Raw genomic sequence first — 20,981 nt, 5'->3', positions numbered from 1 at the left:
GCAAATGAGATATTTTGTCTTCCAAAATTCAATCCATTTTTTAAAGAACATTTGTGAATACAAAGCTATCATCTGTAACAGGTATTTTACTTCTCAATATATTAAGCACAACACTCATTCTCATTCTTTCTGTCTCTCTCAGATCCCACTCATTTCTAAAATTCGAAATAAAATCCACTGTTCTCGATATACAAACTGGAATAATCCACACTCATCTCAACACATTCCACTTAAAGAAGAGAAATGGAAACATTCTCCAGAGAGGCCTAATTCTCAGACAACAGTCTCCTTGAGGGCCTCCTACCAGGACATCAGCCCTTTACTGACAAATAGTAATTGGTTTTAGAAGAGAAAATAGTTTAGACCACAATTCATAGCGAGCCCAAGAATAAGCCACAGTTAAGTACAAGCTGTGTTGGAAGCAGCAGGGGTGAAAAGAGTAAAACCCATGAAAGAGCAGGCAAAGCTCAGGGTCACAAACTGATGAGAATGAAGAGGAAAAAAGAGACACACCTCGGTCTAGATCTGTGGCCAGTGGTACTCGAAATGTGGCTAGTACAACATGAATTGCATTATAAGCATAAAATACACACTAATTTGTGAAGACATAGTACCAAAAAAGAGAAGGTAAAATATCTCATTAATTGTTCATATTGTTAAACTGTTAATATTTTGGACATATTGTTAAACTGTTAATATTTTGGACAAACTGTTAATATTTTGGACATACTGAGTGAAATAAATATATATTAAAATTAGTCCACTTGAAAAAAAACTTTTTAATGAGGCTACTAGAAAATTTTTAATTAAATATATGGTTCAGATCCTATTTCTATACAACAGTGCTGGCCTCTAGTAAAGTTCAACAATCCCCCAAATGCTGATCTTACTGGACTTTCAGTCACTGCAGAGAAAGTCTCTAAATCCCTGCAGCAAAAGTAATTCTAAACAAGGTCTGAAAATGTAAATAGCCAGTTGGGCTGCGGGGCTGGATGCAACCGTACAAGGGCAAGAAGAAATAGCCCGAGGGCTGCCCTCAACAGGCTCCTAAAACACTGTCAACCCCTTAGCAGGAAGGGCTCGGCACACAAAAGGCAGGTCTTGCTTGTAGTGTTTGCTACACAAGCCTCAGTTGCCTCGGCTATAAAACTAAAACATCACACCTACTTCCTCCAGCTACTGTGAGGCACTTTATGAATTTTAAAGTCTCCCCAAAATGTGATACATTTATGAAGTGTAGAATATTAAGTTTGGCAAGTTGGTTGCTGAAAATCACCTCAACAGCAAAATTCAGGTTCAGAAACTTAAAATATGTAATGTTAGGGGTACCACAGTCAGAAAATCCATGGAAGTCTTTATAAAATATTGACTTCAGAATAAACACCAATGATATTTTGCATATCTTAAGTGAATAGTAACAGGTAATGACTATATAAATTAAGTTACTCTTAACTTATGATTATATTTAATTTACATTTCTAGTGAGATGTTTATGAACCCCTTTCCTTTACTACAGATAGGAGACACCTCCAACTCAACGTACGCTATCTTCCCAATTTTGTGACTGTATAACTGCTCGTTTGTGCTTCTTCCCATCTGTGACACCATAAGAAATATATATTTGATCTTGGCCTTGGTTCCTGACACAGAGCTTCTGAAACACATTTTAAGTGATGGGGTGCTGGGAGCATCTTCTGTTCTAATATTTGGTCTTTGACCCTGGTTCCTGACACCAGAGCTTCTAAGGCCCTTGGAATGCCCGGGGTGATGAGTGTTTTATAAGTTAATGAGGTGACTGGGGGTTGGAGGACTGGGGGTTGGAGGATTTAAGGATTGGGACTGGTCAAAAACTTGCACAAGCCTCTTAGATAGCCTCAGCCACCAGAGGGCAGACAGCAAAAGCAAGAAGAACGACAATCCTGCAGCCTGTGGAACAATAACCACATTCACAGAAAGATAGACAAGATGAAAAGGCAGAGGGTTATGTAGCAGATGAAGGAACGAGATAAAACAGAAAAATAACTAAATGAAGTGGAGAAGGGCAACCTTCCAGAAAAAGAATTCACAATAACGATAGTGAAGATGATCCAGGACCTCGGAAAAAGAATGGAGGCAAAGATCGAGAAGATGCAAGAAATGTTTAACAAAGACCTAGAAGAATTAAAGAACAAACAGAGATGAACAATACAATAACCGAAATGAAAAATACACTAGAAGGAATCAATAGCAGAATAACTGAGGCAAAAGAACGGACAAGTGACCTTGAAGACAGAATGGTGGAATTCACTGCTGTGGAACAGAATAAAGAAAAAAGAATGAAATGAAGTCAGCCTAAGAGACCACTGGGACAACATTAAATGCAACAACATTCGCATTATAGGGGTCCCAGAAGGAGACAAGAGAGGAAGGACCCAAGAAAATATTTGAAGAGATTATAGCCAAAAACTTCCCTAACATGGGAAAGGAAATAGCCACCCAAGTCCAGCAAGCGCAGTGAGTCCCATACAGAATAAACACAAGGAGAGACACTCCGAGACACATAGTAATCACATTGGCAAAAATTAAAGACAAAGAAAAATTATTGAAAGCAGCAAGGGAAAAATGAAAAATAACATACAAGGGAACTCCCATAAGGTTAACAGCTGATTTCTCAGCAGAAACTCTACAAGCCAGAAGGGAGTGGCATGATATACTTAGAGTGATGAGAGGGAAGAACCTACAACCAAGATTACTCTACCCGGCAAGGATCTCATTCATATTTGATGGAGAAATCAAAAGCTTTACAGACAAGGAAAAGCTAAGAGAATTCAGCACCACCAAACCAGCTTCTCTAAGTGGGAAACACAAGAGAAGAAAAGGATGTACAAAAACAAACCCAAAACAATTAAGAAAATGGTAATAGGAACATACATATCGATAATTACTTAAACATGAATGGATTAAATGCTCCAACCAAAAGACACAGGCTTGCTGAATGGATACAAAAACAAGACTCATATATATGCTGTCTACAAGAGACCCACTTCAGACCTAGGGACACATACAGACTGAAAGTGAGGGGATGGAAAAAGATATTCCATGCAAATGGAAATTAAAAGAAAGCTGGAGTAGCAATACTCATATCAGATAAAACAGACTTTAAAATAAAGAATGTTACAAGAGACAAGGACACTACATAATGATCAAGGGATCAATCCAAGAAGAAGATATAACAATTATAAATATATATGCACCCAACATAGGAGCACCTCAATGCATAAGGCAACTGCTAACAGTTATAAAAGAGGAAATTGACAGTAACACAATAATAGTGGGGGACTTTAACACCTCACTTACACCAATGAACAGATCATCCAAACAGAAAATTAATAAGGAAACACAAGCTTTAAATGACACAATAGACCAGATAGATTTAATTGATATTTATAGGACATTCCATCCAAAAACAGCAGATTACACTTTCTTCTCAAGTGCACATGGAACATTCTCCAGGACAGATCACATCCTGGGTCACAAATCAAGCCTCAGTAAATTTAAGAAGACTGAAATCATATCAAGCATCTTTTTTGACCACAACGCTATGAGATTAGAAATCAATTACTGGGAAAAAAACGTAAAAAACACAAACACATGGAGGCTAAACCATACGTTACTAAGTAACCAAGAGATCACTGACAAATTCAAAGAGAAAATCAAAAAATACCTAGAGACAAATGACAATGAAAACACAACAATCCAAAACCTATGGGATGCGGCAAAAGCAGTTCTAAGAGGGAAGTTTATAGCTATACAAGCCTACCTCAAGAAACAAGAAAAATCTCAAATAAACAATCTAACCTTACACCTAAAGGGACTAGAGAAAGAAGAACAAAAAAAACCCCAAAGTTAGCAGAAGGAAAGAAATCATAAAGATCAGAGCAGAAATAAATGAAATAGAAACAAAGAAACAATCACAAACATCAATAAAACTAAAAGCTGGTTCTTTGAGAAGAAAAACAAATTGAGAAACCTTTAGCCAGACTCAGCAAGAGGGAGAGGACTCAAATCAATAAAATTAGAAATAAAAAAGGAGAAGGAGAAGTAACAACTGACACTGCAGAGATACAAAGCATCCTAAGAGACTACTACAAGCAACTCTATGCCAATAAAATGGACCACCTGGAAGAAATGGACAAATTCTTAGAAAGGTATAACCTTCCAAGACTGAACCAGGAAGAAATGGAAAATATGAACAGACCAATCACAAGTAATGAAATTGAAACTGTGATTTAAAATCTTCCAACAAACAAAAGCCCAGGACCAGATGGCTTCACAGGTGAATTCTATTGAACATTTAGAGAAGAGCTAACACCCATCCTTCTCAAATGCTTCCAAAAAGTTGCAGAGGAAGGAACACTCCCAAACTCATTCTATAAGGCCACCATCCCCGATACCAAAACCAGACAAAGGTACTACAAAAAAAGAAAATTACAGACCAATATCACTGACAAATATAGATACAAAAATCCTCAACAAAATACTAGCACATAGAATCTAACAACACGTTAAAAGAATCATACACCATAATCAAGTGGGATTTATCCCAGGGATGCAAGGATTCTTCAATATATGCACATCAATCAATGTGATAAACCATATTAACAAATTGAAAAAGAAAAACCATATGATCATCTCAATAGATGCAGAAACAGCTTTTGACAAAATTCAATACCCATTTATGATAAAAAAAACTCTCCAGAAAGTGGGCATAGAGGGAACCTACCTCAACATAATAGGGCCATATATGACAAACCCACAGCAAACATCATTCTCAATGGTGAAAAACTGAAAGCATTTCCTCTAAGATCAGGAACAAGACAAGGATGTCCACTCTCACCACTATTATTCAACATAGTTTTGAAAGTCCTAGCCACGGCAATCAGAGAAGAAAAAGAAATAAAAGGAATACAAGTTGGAAAAGAAGTAAAACTGTCACTGTTTGCAGATGACATGATAGTATACATAGAGAATCCTAAAGATGCCACCAGAAAACTACTAGAGCTAATCAATGAATTTGGTAAAGTAGAAGGATACAAAATTAATGCACAGAAATCTCTTGCATTCCTATACAATAATGATGAAAAATCTGAAGAGAAATTAAGGAAACACTCCCATTTACCATTGCAACAAAAAGAATAAAATACCTAGGAACAGACCTACCTAAGGAAACAAAAGACCTGTATGCAGAAAATTGTAAGACACTGATGAAAGAAATTAAAGATGATACAAATAGATGGAGAGCTATACCATGTTCTTGGATTGGAAGAATCAATATTGTGAAAATGACTATACTATTCAAAGCAATCTACAGATTCAATGCAATCCCTATCAAATTACCAATGGCATTTTTTACGGAACTAGAACAAAAAATCTTAAAATTTGTATGGAGACAAAAAAGATCCCAAATAGCCAAAGCAGTCTTGAGGGAAAAAATCGGAGCTGGAGGAATCAGACTCCCTGACTTCAGACTATACTACAAAGCTACAGTAATCAAGACAACACGGTCCTGGCACAAAAACAGAAATATGGATCAACAGAACAAGACAGAAAGCCCAGAGATAAACCCACACCCCTATGGTCAACTAATCTATGACAAAGGAGGCAAGGATATACAATGGAGAAAAGACAGTCTCTTCAATAAGTGGTGCTGGGAAAACTGGACAGCTGCATGTAAAAAATAAAATTAGAACATTCCCTAGCACCATACACAAAAATAAACTCAAAATGGATTAGAGACCTAAATGTAAGACTGGACACTATAAAACTCTTAGAGGAAAACATAAGAACACTCTTTGACGTAAATCACAGCAAGATCTTTCTTGATCCACATCCTAGAGTAATGGAAATAAAAACAAATATAAACAAATGGGACCTAATCAAACTTAAAAGCTTTTGCATAGCAAAGGAAACCATAAACAAGACCAAAAGACAACCCTCAAAATGGGAGAAAATATTTTCAAACAAATCAACGGACAAAGGATTAATCTCTAAAATATATAAACAGCTCATGCAGCTCAATATCACAAAAACAAACAACCCAATCCAAAAATGGGCAGAAGACCTAAATAGACATTTCTCCAAAGAAGAAATACAGATTGCCAACAAACACATGAAAGAATGCTCAACATCACTAATCATTAGAGAAATGCAAATCAAAACTACAATGAGGTATCACCTCACACCAGTTAGAATGGGCATCATCAGAAAATCTACAAACAACCAATGCTGGAGAGGGTGTGGAGAAAAGGGAATCCTCTTGCACTGTTGGTGGGAATGTAAATTGATACAGCCACTACGGAAAACAGTACGGAGGTTCCTTAAAAAACTACAAATAGAATTACCATATGACCCAGCAATCCCACTACTGGGAATATACCCAGAGAAAACCATAATTCAAAAAGACACATGCACCCCAATGTTCATTGCAGCACTATTTACAATAGCCAGGTCATGGAAGCAACCTGAATGCCCATCAACAGACTAATGGATAAAGAAGATGTGGCATATATATACAAGGGAATATTACTCAGCCATAAAAAAGAACGAAATTGGGTCATTTGTAGAGTTGTGGATGGATCTAGAGACTGTCATACAGAGTGAAGTTAAGTCAGAAAAAGAAAAACAAAATCGTAAATTAATGCATATATGTGGAACCTAGAAAAATGGTACAGATGAGCCAGTTTGTAGGGCAGAAATCAAGACACAGAGGTAGAGATCAAACATATGGACACCAAGGGGGGAAAGTGGTGGGGGGGGTGGGGGTGGGATGAATTGGACGTTTGGGATTGACATGTACACACTGATGTGCATAAAACTGATTACTGATAAGAACCTACTGTATAAAAAATAAAATTTTTTAAAAAAAAACAGTTTTGCTTACATATCAATGATATTTCTAGAAAAGAAAAAAAAAGGATGGGGACTGGTCACCAGAAAGACCAAGGTATGGTTAGAGGGTTGGAACTTCCAGCTCCCCAAACTTCAGGTAGGGCAGAAGGGCCAGCGATTGAGTTAATATTCCATAATGCCTACATGATAAAGCTTCCATAAAATCCCCCAAGCTACAGGGTTCAGAGAGCTTCTGGGCTGGTGAACACAAACGTTCCAGGAGGGTGATGCACCCCAACTCCTCAGAAACAAAAGCCCTTGCACTTGGGATCCTTCTGGATCTTGCCCTGGGTATTCTCTTCATCTGGCTGTTCATCTGTATCCTTTATTATATTCTTTATAATAAAATGGTAAATGTAAATGCGTGCTTCCCAGAGTTCTGTGAACCATTATACCAAGTTTCTAACCCGAGGAGGAGCTTGTGGGAACCTCTGACTGGTAGCAGGTTGATCAGAAGTACAGGTGTCAACCTGAGACTTGCAATTAGCATCTGAAGTGTGGGCAGTCTTCACTGTCCCTTCATTCTCCCAGAGTTTCACGGTGAAAGGCTCTCCTCTTCTGCCACTTCCTTTACTGCCTAATCTAGCCCAAACGTCCCTTTTTCTAGTATGTAACAGGAGAAATTAAAGATAATAACGCAAGTGATTCTTGTTCATATAAATTCAAATTAATTGTGTCTGTGAAATGCAACAGTCTAGTCGTACATCTGTTTGTAAATTAATTTCAGCATTGCTTATATCTGTGATTCTTTGTATTCTCCTGGTTATTACATCTTATTAATTTGCTCATTAATTAATGAAATCTTTTACCCACATTTATTTTATATTTGTATGCGGGTCATGATTTTACCTTTTCAAAAATTACCCTTTAACAAAACACTGAAGTTAACTTATGTACACAAGAAATTCCAGCAAGGAACGCTCAGGGCTGAGGAAGGATTACCTTATCCTAAGTAGTCCCATGGGAGAACCTTCAGTTAAGAGTTCAAGGCCAGGAAGGATGGATTTGTTCTTTCCAGGACTCGTATGATGAGAATCATGTTATCCATTATACTTTTCACCCTGGCTTTCGGGAAGCTAAGCACCAAATTTGTTCTTTTTTTTAATTGTACAATTTTATTTTATTTTCTTTAAATTTATTTATTTTCTTCTTGGCTGCATGGGCCTTCATTGCTACACACGGGCTTTCTCTAGTCGCGGAGGGAAGCGCTAAGCACCAAATGTGAATCTCCATGGTGGCCAGATCAACCTTCTTGACACATTTTTATTCTTGTTTGTGGTTCCAATTTTCTATTTCTATTATTTCGTTATAAATATGCAAGCTGCCCTAAATCCTTTGTGAAAAGAAGTATAAAATCCACATACTCGCACAGTATTTAGTTTTAACTCTTTAGTAAAGCCAATTACTTAAAAAATGATTATGTGTATTGAGTTACTTTCAAAACATCCATTTTTTAAGAGACCCAATTCAGGAATCCTGGTCAAGTGTGACTATATCTGAAATACTGAACTGGACCGATACCTTACTTCTACACACCCAGAAAAGGATCACTCTGACTCCATGCCCCTCAACTCTACCTACTAAGAGGAGAAGAAAGGTGAATGACGGAGATTTAAGAAAGGGGAGTCAGGGCTCCCCTGGTGGCACAGTGGTTAAGAATCCGCCTGCCAATGCAGGCGACACGGATTTGATCCCTTGTCCGGGAAGATCCCACATGCCATGGAGCAACTAAGCCCACGCGCCAAAACTACTGAGCCTGCGCTCTAGAGCCCACGAGCCACAACTACTGAAGCCAGTGAGCCACAACTACTGAAGTCCGCACGCCTAGAGCCCATGCTCTGCAACGAGAAGCCACCACGAGAAGCCTGCGTGCAGCAACGAAGACCCAATGCAGCCAAAAATAAAAATTAATTAATTAAAAAAAAAGAAGGGGGAGTCAGGGCTGTTATTTAAATAGTGTGTACATACCCAATTATTAGTATAAATATGTGGGAAAGGGAGGGCAGGTACTATAACCATTTTTTTAAATGGTGGTACAGGACTTCCCTGGTGGCACAGTGGTTAAGAATCCTCCTGCCAGGGCTTCCCTGGTGGCGCAGTGGTTGAGAGTCCGCCTGCCGATGCAGGGGACACGGGTTTGTGTCCCGGTCCGGGAAGATCCCACATGCCGCGGAGCGGCTGGGCCCGTGAGCCGTGGCCGCTGAGCCTGCGCGTCTGGAGCCTGTGCTCCGCAACAGGAGAGGCCACAACAGTGAGAGGCCCGCGTATGGCAAAAAAAAAAAAAAAAAAGAATCCTCCTGCCAATGCAAGGGACATGGGTTTGAGCCCTGGTCCAGGCCACAACTACTGAAGCCCGCGTGCCTAGAGCCCATGCTCCGCAACAAGAGAAGCCACCACAATGAGAAGACCGCTCACCGCAACGAAGAGCAGTCCCTGCTCGCCACAACTAGTGAAAGCCTGCACACAGCAACAAAGACCCAATGCAGCCAAAAATAAATAAATAAATTTTTAAATAAAATTAAAAATAAAATTACAAAAAAAATAAAAAATTGTGGTACAAAACATAAAAATGGTTAACAAGGTAAATGTTAAGTGTGCAGTTCAGTAGTGCTAAGTATATTCACATTGCTGTACAAGAGGATCTCCAGAACCTTTTCATCTTGCAAATCTGAAACTCTGTACCCATTAAACAACTCCCCATTCCCCCTTCCCTGCAGCCGCTGCTAACTAACCACCATTCTACTTTCTGTCTCTATCAATTTGACTACTTTAGATACCTCATGTAAGTGGAATCATACAGTATTTGTCTTTTTGTGATTAGCTTTTTCCACTTAGCATGATGTCCTCAAAGCTCATCTATGTTGTAGCAACACAGATGAAGTCAGAATGCCCTTCCTTTTTAAAGCTAAATAATAGTCCATTGTAGGTACAGATCACATTTGCTTTATCCATTCAACCATCGATGGACACTTGGGGTGCTTCTACTTTTTTTTTTTTTTTTTGGTTGCACCGAGTCTTAGTTGCAGCAAGCAGGCTCCTTAGTTGCGGCTCGTGGGCTCCTTGGTTGCGGCATGCGAACTCTTAGTTGTGGCATGCATGTGGGATCTAGTTCCCTGACCAGAGATGGAACCCAGGCCCCCTCCACTGGGAGTGTGGAGTCTTAACCACTGTGCCACCAGGCAAGTCCCTGCTTCTACCTCTTGACTCTTGTGAATAGGCTGCAGTGAACGTTCGTATGCAAATCTCTTCGAGTCCTGCTTTCGATTCTTCTGGATATATAACCAAAAGTGAAACTGCTGGATCATACGGTGATGCTATTTTCAGTTTGCTGAGGAACCATAGTCATTTTTACAACAAGAAAACCAGGCAAGTCATGGAACCCCAAAGTTACAGAGTGGAGGACTCACTAATCTTTTGCCCTGAGCACAGCCTTCTGTCCACAGCACTCACCACCTCCCCTCCACGTCAAGTGCAAGCAAAGTCTGCTCGGGAATTAACTAAACATACACTGCAAGTATAAACAGAAACAATACTCAGGACTAAATGCAGGGTAGTTTAGAATTAACATCTTACCTATTATGCTGAAATTAATCGCTGCTTCCTTCAAAAGTCTTACTGAGTCCCATAAAGCGCTCTTGGAAAAAATAAGTGAAATTCATGAGTACATAACACATACTTGGATTATGAACACTCTCTACGCGCTTAGGTCTAAACAGGAATCGAACATGATTACCTCAGGATTGTTTATATAAAAAGTTACACTCTGAGTTCCTAGGTTGAAATCAATCCAAAATTTCTCTAATTTTTCATCTGCAGGTTTTCTCATCTGTAAGATATAATTTCAGTATTAATATCATATGAAAGGGTCAAATGAAAATTACTGCATTAAAAACAGAACTGCTTTTCTGAGAACAGCCCTACTTTAAGATTATAGGGTCACCATTTATTGCCTTACTCACTTCTGCAAAATAGGAGGAATGTTTCAATTTTATATGACCAATCTATTTCTGGAAAAACCCTACTATACTTAGCAATTTAATAGATGTTTAAATGTGTCAGAAAACTCTAACCACACAAACTTTTTTTTTCTGGTGCCAATCACAGAGAAAACTCTTCTATGTTAAAGCAGTAACAATCCACACTGCCTACGGACAGAAACTTCTAGCAAAGGAGGTACTGTGATCAAACATAAATGGTGACTTGCCATCTAACTTACCATGTGTTAGAATAAGGCTAAGACCTGAAGATTTCAAATTATCTTTATTTTAATTGATTAGTCAGTCCCCTGTATCCACGGGTTCCAAATCCAAAGATTCAACCAAATGTGGATTGAAAATATTTAGGAAAAAGAATTCCAGAAAGTTCTAAAAAGCAAACCTTGATTTTGCCATGTACTGACAACTATTTGCACAGCATTTACACTGTGTTAGGTATCAGATGTAACCTAGAGACGATTTAAAGTACACGGGAGGATGTGTGTACATTATATGCAAATACTAAGCCGTTTTATATATGGGACTTGAATATACGCAGATTTTGGTATCCACGAGGCGTCCTGGAACCAGTCCCCCATGGGTACCAAGAAATGACTGCATTATAAAATAAACGTATTCTCTTAAAGAAAGAAAGAAGGAAAGAAAGACGGAAAGAAAAAAAGGAAAGACAGATTCAAACAATATGATGCTAATAGAAAGAATAAATATCTCCTTCTCTGTCCCTCAAATTCCCATAGGTACCTTTCCATGGGAACCATTGACAATGCCTTTGCTTCCTCCCAGATGTGTTCTAGACATACTCAGGAAGTATATACAAAGTTTTTATTCCTCAACAATGGAACAAACACTAGACTTAACTATTCTTCCACTTGTTTTCCAGTAAATAGCATTTCTTGGCCATTGTTCCAGCATACGTGTCTACTCTTTAACAGCTATAGAGTTGAACAAAGGGTTTTTTTTAATTTTTATTATATTTTTTATACAGCAGGTTCTTATCAGTTATCTGTTTTATACATATTAGTGTATACATGTCAATCCCAATCGCCCTATTCATCACACCACCACCACCCACCCCCTTCTCCCCTTGGCGTCTATAGAACAAAGGTTTTAACACAAGATTATATCACGGGAAGCCAGTGTAAGGACCCCTACTGAAGCTGATGGAAATTTAAATTCCAAGCAGAGATTGGAATCCTCAGACAACCAGAAAGAAAAACAGACTTGAAATATAGGAATCAGGCTTCCAAAATCAGTTCTAGAGAGAAAGAATGTACAATGTAGTCGTGAGCTAACGGCTCAGCTCACAGAGGCCAAGAAGGGGGCCCTCAACCCAAAACAATGAAATGGTTAACTAGAACATTCTAGAGACATGATCCAGGAAACCTCAGCACAGTCCAGGTTCAGAGACCTATGAAAAGTTTACCCGGAAATTGAGATGTTGCAGGTTGGGGCACTTTTACAGGAAGGACCTTGTGCCTCTAGAAACCAAAGAAGGGGGTGAAAAGAGACTGTTCCATTTTGGACTATAAAGTACAAGGCAGAATGATCTAGAGAAAGGAGAGTGACCCTAATTGCTGGGGATAGAGTGGGAAGCGTCTACCGGGTGGAAAGAAGCAATGGACTCGCCCTTCCCTCCAATCCAGGCGTGAGTGCTGCTGCTCATCAAGAGGATAAAAAAAGGCAAGGCTCCTGTAACTGACCTCATGAATGCAGTATAAACCTAAAATTCCTTTATGTAGAAGTAACACTAGGGCTCTTCAATAATAAGCTTCAGAGTTGAGGCCTAAGAGGAGAAGCAAGTTTCCTTTTTTAAAAAAGCCCTTCTGTGTAGCAAGAGCCGTTTGGCTTGATGTAAACCTACCTATGCGTTTCGCTATACACCCCCCACCCTCACAGCCCCTGAAAGAGAGACAAACATACCTCAAAATCATCAGCAAAAGCAGCAATGCATGGAAATGAATAGACCCTGCAAAACACCTCACAATTAAAAGTAAAATATGGATGGACCGCACACACGACCTACGGATATTCTATAAACAATCATGTATAACTAGGTACGCCATTATGTCCCTTGGTACAAAGTATGAAAGGGGCTCTCAAACCTACAAATGGAGATCTACCATGGGCAGAATTCAAATCTCCATCTGGCAGTCTACAAGCCAGGTTTTCCGGTACTATATATACCTCAACCCAGCTGCTTGGCAAGAGTCCTAATGAAAGGAGTGAATTTAGCCAATATTTTCTCATCAAGGACTTAACTGTCCATAATACGGCTTTCCCTAGTAACCTCAGATCTATAGGAAATCATTCTTCATAAAATCTCCCTGGAGGATATAAAGTTACAACTGTTCCAAATCACAATGGATAACTTAGTAATGCTCAGTAAATTCTGTATCCTACATTCTCTCCTAAAACAGATCCTAGATTTTTTTTTTTTTTTTGCGGTATGCTGGCCTCTCACCGCTGTGGCCCCTCCCGCTGTGGAGCACAGGCTCAGGACGCGCAGGCTCAGCGGCCATGGCTCACGGGCCCAGCCGCTCCGCTGCATGTGGGATCTTCCCGGACCGGGGCACGAACCCGTGTCCCCTGCATCGGCAGGCAGACTCCCAACCACTGCGCCACCAGGGAAGCCCCCTAGATTTTTTTTTAATATTAGACATTTTCAGAATAGAATTAGTCAATAAAGTAAAGCTCAGAGAAACGTCTTACCTTCTTTGGTCACCAAGTCTGTCATTTAGGTGATTGAGAAACCGTCTACAATCCTTCAAAGTAAATAATGCAAACTTTTTTGTTAAAAAAAAAAAAAAATCAAGATATTTAATTTAAATACTACCCTTTGCAGCATGTAGAGGCCAGTGTCTGCTACTGCATTTCCAGGATCCAGTGACATCACAAGGCTTCACAAGGATTCATTATTAATCACGATAACTAAAATAATACTTTGTATCACAAAGAGGAGGCTCCAGACTCATGTTCTGAAGCCCCAGCCATGAGAGTTACAGCTGAGGAATGCTTAGGTCTCCAACAGTTTTATGTGTGGGAACAAGCAAGAGAAATACCTCTTACTGATGACCTGGATTGTAATATCTGACTAACCCACAGGGCATCCATCTCCCCAGCACAAGCCAACCACAAACCCATGAAACTTATCAATTTGGGGTTTATCCTGGTGTACTTAACCACTGTAGATTTTCCTTATCAGGCGTTCTCTAACCTGCTCCTTCCTGGAATCTCTCTCCCGCTAAAGGTTCTAAGAATAAAGAATACGTTTATAGTTCTCCCAACCAACAGCCACCAGGGAGGCAAACTGTTACCCCCAAGTTTCTAAAACCAAAGAGATACTGATCCAGACTTTTATCCCTTTTGTTAGCAAGGACTGTCTGTTGTAGTCAAACAGTCCTCACACTCCGTGTCTAGATTCAGCACTAAATGGACATTAATGTGAACTTTCATCTAAAAGCAGTTCCACTGAGAAGCTGATGGCTCTAGGGGGAAAGTGATTTGAGAAAGAGGATAATTACTTTTGTCTTATGTTCCCCTAATTTCCCTGCAGATGAGAGAATCACACAGAGGGGAAAGGAAACTAATACTGGAGTGTCTACAACATCTCAGGCACTTTTAGTTTCTCTCATTTAATTCCCACAATTCTGAAGTCGGTTTTATTCCCATTTTACAGATAAGAACACTCAGGCTTCATGAGTCAACTATCAGCTCCAAGGACATATTGCACAACACAGGGAATATATAACCAGTATTTTATAATAACTATAAATGGAACTATAACCTCTAAAAATTGTGAATCACTATACTGTACACCTGTAACATATAACATTTTACATGAACTATATTTCAATTAAAAATTTTTTTTAAAAAAGTCAACTACTTTGCCAAAATGTATACATCACATCAGTCGGGGAGGTGGGACCCAAACCCAACTCATGGTATTCCCATTTAGATCAAACTGCATCCTGGCTAAACAACTACTGCTGATCTGGCAACGGGCTTAAAGTCAAATTTAACGTATTTCATAATACATTTGAAGGTTCGGATTTAATAAAATCCCAAGTGCTCAGCAGTTTTGACCAGAAAGGCTTTGTTCAACATGAGCAGTGTTACTAATAATTTTAGCTTTTCCTACAGAATCACCCTCATCTTAAGAACTTTTTTAAAGGAGAGGGAAAACATTTTAGCTATTTTAGGATAAAGGTGAGTATATCGCAAAGCCATAAACTACGTCTGTGCTACTTGAGGACACAATCACAGTGAGGCCGGGTTGCATGGAAGACACCGAAAATTATTGTTCTTCCAAACTGTGAAGGCTGGAGGGCTCACAACACAAGCTCCCCATAATACCCCTCTGCTACCAGAGCACCCATGCCAGCTTCAGCCTCCTGTCATCATGCCAGCTACCCTCTGCAAGGCCCAAATGCACATTCTTTTCTTCTCCAACTCTCCCTACCCTTCAAGGTTTGTTGAAAACCACTTCCTGCTCCATGACCACTGTCTCTGACTGGATCCATCAAACTCCCACAGCTCTGGCTCCAGGCTAAGTTTCCTGAAAAGATGTCCTAATTGTATGCTGGTATCTGGTCCACAAATATTCTGTTTTTATTACCCTCAAGTTATTTCACATAAGTGGGAAACAGGAAGTTTAAGAACGGCGACCTAATCACATTTAAGAAAAAAATCCTCCCCTGAGCCCAACATACAGGAAGGCTCTGGAAGGAGGCTTCATAAATATTGATTAAATGGAATGTTCATGACCAAGAATCTCACCGTCTCAAATTCTCGATCTTTAATTTCTTTGAAAGCCTCAGCAATGGTATCATCTTCAAACCACTGATGGACAAAGTCTTCCCTTGATTTTTTCATGGTCAGTCTACACAATGCTTCACAAAGAGCCACCTGCCGGTCATAATCTAGAGATTAAACATACGGCAGACATGGATAATTCTGGGCACAAAGCAAAAGAAAAAATGAGTTCCACAGATCAGCATTTGCTCTAAGAAGGTCCATCTTAGAAGACTAGCATTGTGTCTTATAGGTATAAGCAGAAAGACATATCCTGGAGCAATTATAATCATTTAAATTCATCTGTAAGAAATATTAGGGGGAAATCCAAATGATAGGTCAGTGTACAACAAATTTTTAAAAAATGATATTTCTGCAATTTATAGTTTAGATATATGAAGACATTCATCAAAAGCAACTTTGTCCAAGACTCACAGATAGAACAAACTAGTGGTTACCCCTAGGGGGGAGGGGCAAGATAGAAGTAGGGGAGTAAGAGGCACAAAGTATTAGGTATAAAATAAGCTACAAGGATATATTGTACAACATGGGGAATACAGCAAACATTTTATAATAACTGTAAATTGAGTATAACCTTTAAAAATTGTGAATCACTATATTGTACACCGGTAACTTATATAATATTATACATCAACTATACCTCAATTGTTTAAAAAGCAGCTTTATCCAGCCTTAAATACATCTATAAAAATAAAATCCTAAGAAACTGTAGTATTTCACAGCAGATAAACAAAACTACACATATCGACATGTTTAGATTTCAAATAATTTTAAAGGTAAAAAGCAGGTTGCAGCTGGATACGCAAACTTAAATTTGCAAAAACAATAACATGTTGCTTGTGAATACACAGCATAAAAGTACAAAAATATTCTTGGAAATGAAAAACAAATCCAAGTCAAAGGATCACCTCTACGAATGGCGAGGGGAATTGGATGGGGATCTGGACACAGGGGCTTTACTTATAACTCTGATTTATTTAAAAAAGGATTTGAAGCAAATGTGGAAAAAGGATCAAATTTGACTACGCTCATTGGTGAGTAAAGGAATATTCATTAATTATTCTTTATGGATTTAGCATGCTTAACTCTTTCATCATAAATTAAATATAAAAATCCTAACTTCTATTTTTAATTTGACCGTAACTTATTCCCCATAGTTCCAAGATGCCCATAAAACCCCCAATGTCCAATATTTAACATTCTAACATTTAAAATTCTTAATACTTCTTACCACCCACAGTCAAGATTGTCCTTGCAAGGTCTTTCCTGAAACATTTAGATAAATTTCATTTTACTGAGATGAACATAAGTAAAACTCTACTATATTGGCATTAAAATTTTAATCCAAGATGTACATTTTTGAAAGTATTTCAAATTCATTGTCAAAATTTCCTCAATGTCACAAATACATTTTTTTGGAAAAATTGTCAAGTTTATATATTAATGACTTACATATACTTTTTACAAAGAAGCTAGAGCTACTATACATTCTGAGGTTCTATTTCTCCCTCTGTAAAGTGAATTATAATTTGATGATCTCTGAGGCTTCATCAAATGCTAAGATCCTGGAATTTTACAGTCACCTCACCAACCTGTGAGGATGCATACCCTCTTTTTCTTTTTCTTTTTTTTTTAAACATAGTTTGACACCTGGAAGAAATGATACAGTAGGTGCTGTAGGTCTTTCCTATAAGCTTTTGGAACTTACTTTAAAAACTGATAAATTTAAGTTAGAGATGTAATGGGATTAAGTTATCACATTATTGTAATTAACACAGACTCCCATATTGCATATTCACTTAAGAATTTTAGTTAAATGCTAACAAGTGTTGATGTTGATTTTTTAATATCTGAAATAACTCTCACGCTAAAGAATGGATTTAAGAAATCTTGTAGTAGTTCAGTTTCTCATAATGAATGGATTGATTTGTCACAATTAAATAGAAGCCTTAGAACAGCACCACTGAGAGTTCTGCTTACTTTTATGTTTGCAGATTTTACATTTGACTTGAAGTGCAGAACACTCAAGAACTAGACTAGAACACTCAAACAGTAAGGCAGGACCACTGCATTAGTTTGAAGACTTAGGAGCAAACATCAGGTCGCCTTCTCTCCAGATCTAAGTACGCCACTAAGGGTAATGATTAACTACTCTATTCAATGAATATTTTGTAGGAAAAATTAAGAGAAAACACTGCATCCTGCAAAGACAAATTAAATGGACAAACATGATGAGCTCCATGCTCACCAATCACGTCTTTCAGGTCTACACTATGATAAACTGGGTCACCCTGCCTCTTGCTAGTCATGGCTGCATGTCCCTCGAATGATGGTGTGCCACAGGGATGTCACCGATGCTGGTTGGTGGTCAGCACACAGTCACAGGTTTAGGTTCAGATTTCAAAACAGGGTGCTGGTGTTGTGCTTCCCATGGTCACACACTACAACCTTCTCTCCAAATTTCTATGTCCCAGGAACTACATAATTGTGAGTGGGTCACCAAAACCCCCCAAATCCATCCCTCGAAAAGCAATACATGCCCTAGTGATATAGGTAAGAGCTGGTAACCTTTGAGCATTTGCTCTCTACCAGGTAATGTGCTAATGGCTTTCAATGGATTGCCTGATTCGACCTGCGCAATAACTCTATTGATCAGCATTAACGTTGACTCCATTTTACGGATGAGTAGACTGAGGTGTAGTGAGCTAAGACTGTGCTCTAGAGGAGCAACCAGCATAGGTGGCCAAACTAGGATTCAAAGCCTGAGGTCTGGCACCACAGTCTGTGCTCTTAACATTCTCCCATGAGTCACTAATGCGGTTCACATTCACAATGAAAAATAATCTATAGCCTGAGAAAGCATTTCACCGCACAAATTCGATGGGGGGAGAAAAAACAACCCAACAACCCCAAACACCCAAGGAGAACGAAGACTGAGGTGCCACAACCCAGAAAGATTTTGCCTTTACATCACCACCTAATCAGGCCAAGGTCACGTACATAAGACGACACGAGCCTTCCGACGAGACAAGTTGTTTTCTCTCCTCCCGAGGTACAGCTTGCAGAAGGCAGTTCAAGGTCCTCAGTGCCTGTTGGGAGTTGGGGAAGGTTTTCACAAGGAAGAAACAAAACGGAGACCTGGGCACGAGCTTCTCCACGGGGTCCAGGGCAACTGCTACCAGCACTATTTGCAACTCACCTCCTCCTGGATCAAACGATTTACACTCTCTTCTGTCACCAGAAATCCTAAGGTGAATATGAAGGAACCCAACATCTGACTTTTCCCTGAAAGCAGAATTTTCAAAGAATCAAACTGATGCTAAAAAACAATAAGGAAAGGACTCCTACATAGCAAGAAGAACAGCCATGGGCGGTAAACATTTCAGAAATGATGTAGTCTGAGCAAGGGACAAATCACAGCCTGCTTCAAGATCTACAGACCCCCAGGCCACAATCGATTTGCACGGCATAGACGCCCACTGAGGTAAACAGCAGCAGTACGTGCAAAGTGTGACTGTCTGTGATCACTGCATCTCAGGCAAAGCTACTTTTTTGTCCAGAATGAACGATGTGCAAGGGCAGCTCCTGCACACACTTTCCCACTGTTTCTGTGCATTTCTTACATTTGTGTATTTTATAGAAAGAAAAATTTTATAATGGTCTTATGCTAACAGAAGCAAGAATTTTCAAGTAAAGCGTTGGTCTTTGTTAAATAGCTTAATCATAGAAACTTCAATGGCTACTTACGTCAGAACGTAGTAACAAAACAAGGTATGTGGTAATGCTTTATGCTTATTAAACAAAAAACCTTTATTATTTCATTTACGCATTGTGTTTAGATATGACAGTGGCAGTGTACACTGCAAAAACTCATGGTAAAGTCCTAACATTACTTTGATAGGTTCAGAGGTGCAATTTGGATATGTGAATTTTTCTTCTTTTAACCACACACTGCATACGTTTTAATCCCCATATAACTCATGAAATTGTGGGAATCCAAATCAGGGAGTAGAAATTTTAAAAAGATCCCTCTTCAGTCCAAAAAAGCCACATTGATACTGCTGAATGATTTCTGGAAACAAGAAACATGGCCAGGGGCTGAGCCCAAAACTTGCCTGCCGGCTTAGAACTTGAGAGAGAGATTGTAACAGAGCCCAGGTGACCCAGGTGGACAGCAGGGGACCCTAGAGACATTTATGCACTCTGTTAACCAGCAAGTATCAGATGTCATTCGACCTTTTCACTTAAAGAGTAGTAAAGAGAAACTAACAAACATAGCCCTATGCAAAAGGAAGGAGCATAATAAGTTAAGAGGTTGCAAAGAAGTGACTTTGAAAACTGCTTACTTCAGGAAATAAAAGATGATAGAAAAGCTGGGAAGCCAAATCAAAAGCATCTGGTTTATCATCTCAAAACTCAAAAGAATGTGAATTCTATGAAATAAAAAATTAGATTTGTAAGAGAAGGCAACAGTATAAGATGAACACAGAAGTGAGAAAGAAATAAGTAATATGAAAATCTAAGCCATTCTAGATATTTCAATCTGAGAGAATTTAATACAGGGAATTAGTTACAAAAACACAGGTAGCCACTACCACCCCCTATACATCCCTGGAAAGCCACGGGGAGGAAGTGGTATTACCAGATCCTGGGAATGAAGGTCACCTAGCAAATGCTGTAGCCACAAATAAGCCAGAGTCACAGGAACTATGCAGTCACTCCCAGAGATAGCACCTCAGCAGAAGGGAGCGGGAGAAATGGCCTTCCTACCTCCAATTTCCCGTCATTCGCTAAACCTGGCAGGCAACCAGTTGGTTAAAAAGCCTAGGAAACTGTTCTATGCAAAGTAGAGAGAGAGGAAGGCAGAGAGGAATGAATCTGAGAGCAGAGGTAGATCACCACCACCCACGGGTTTCAAGGAAGCAAAGATGAGAGAGCAGAACTGAAGTCCATAGTGGAAGCAATGAGAGCAGAATTAGTTAAAGCATCGGCTTCCAAGAATAAAAGTAGCAATTGCTCTCAAAATACACAGGAAAAAACGAGTGGGAAAAAGATGTGAAAACAAAAAAAAAGATGCAATGGATGAATAATAGATAATCTTAGAAAGAGAAGAGAATAGAAAGAGTAACTGCAATCATCCTTTCCCACCTCCTCTCTGATGTAACAATTATGCTCTTGGGTGGGACTAACTAGCTCCAGGGCTGGATCCTCATTGGCTTAAACGATGCAGGGGCATTCCATTCATCT

The 20,981-nt window shown here is 39.1% G+C and overlaps 1 protein-coding gene across 1 annotated transcript in view; it reads right to left on the bottom strand.

Annotated features, from left to right (window-relative positions):
* Nucleotides 1-20,981, bottom strand: part of SYCP2L (synaptonemal complex protein 2 like) — a 62,447-nt gene that overhangs the window by 38,471 nt on the left and 2,995 nt on the right. The window contains exons 3-10 of the mRNA XM_029244087.1: nucleotides 18,934-19,019; nucleotides 18,735-18,823; nucleotides 16,966-17,000; nucleotides 15,699-15,841; nucleotides 13,632-13,684; nucleotides 12,843-12,888; nucleotides 10,661-10,753; nucleotides 10,501-10,561 (exon numbers count right to left, since the gene is read on the bottom strand). Coding sequence (XP_029099920.1) covers nucleotides 10,501-10,561; nucleotides 10,661-10,753; nucleotides 12,843-12,888; nucleotides 13,632-13,684; nucleotides 15,699-15,841; nucleotides 16,966-17,000; nucleotides 18,735-18,823; nucleotides 18,934-19,019 — 606 coding nt within the window. The remainder of the gene's footprint in view (nucleotides 1-10,500; nucleotides 10,562-10,660; nucleotides 10,754-12,842; nucleotides 12,889-13,631; nucleotides 13,685-15,698; nucleotides 15,842-16,965; nucleotides 17,001-18,734; nucleotides 18,824-18,933; nucleotides 19,020-20,981) is intronic.

The sequence above is a fragment of the Monodon monoceros genome, unplaced genomic scaffold (assembly GCF_005190385.1).
Source record: "Monodon monoceros isolate NGI ecotype Baffin Bay Population unplaced genomic scaffold, NGI_Narwhal_1 Super_Scaffold_3, whole genome shotgun sequence".
In the NCBI taxonomy this organism is placed as follows: Eukaryota; Metazoa; Chordata; class Mammalia; order Artiodactyla; family Monodontidae; genus Monodon; species Monodon monoceros.
This window is presented reverse-complemented; position numbering and strand designations above follow the sequence as displayed.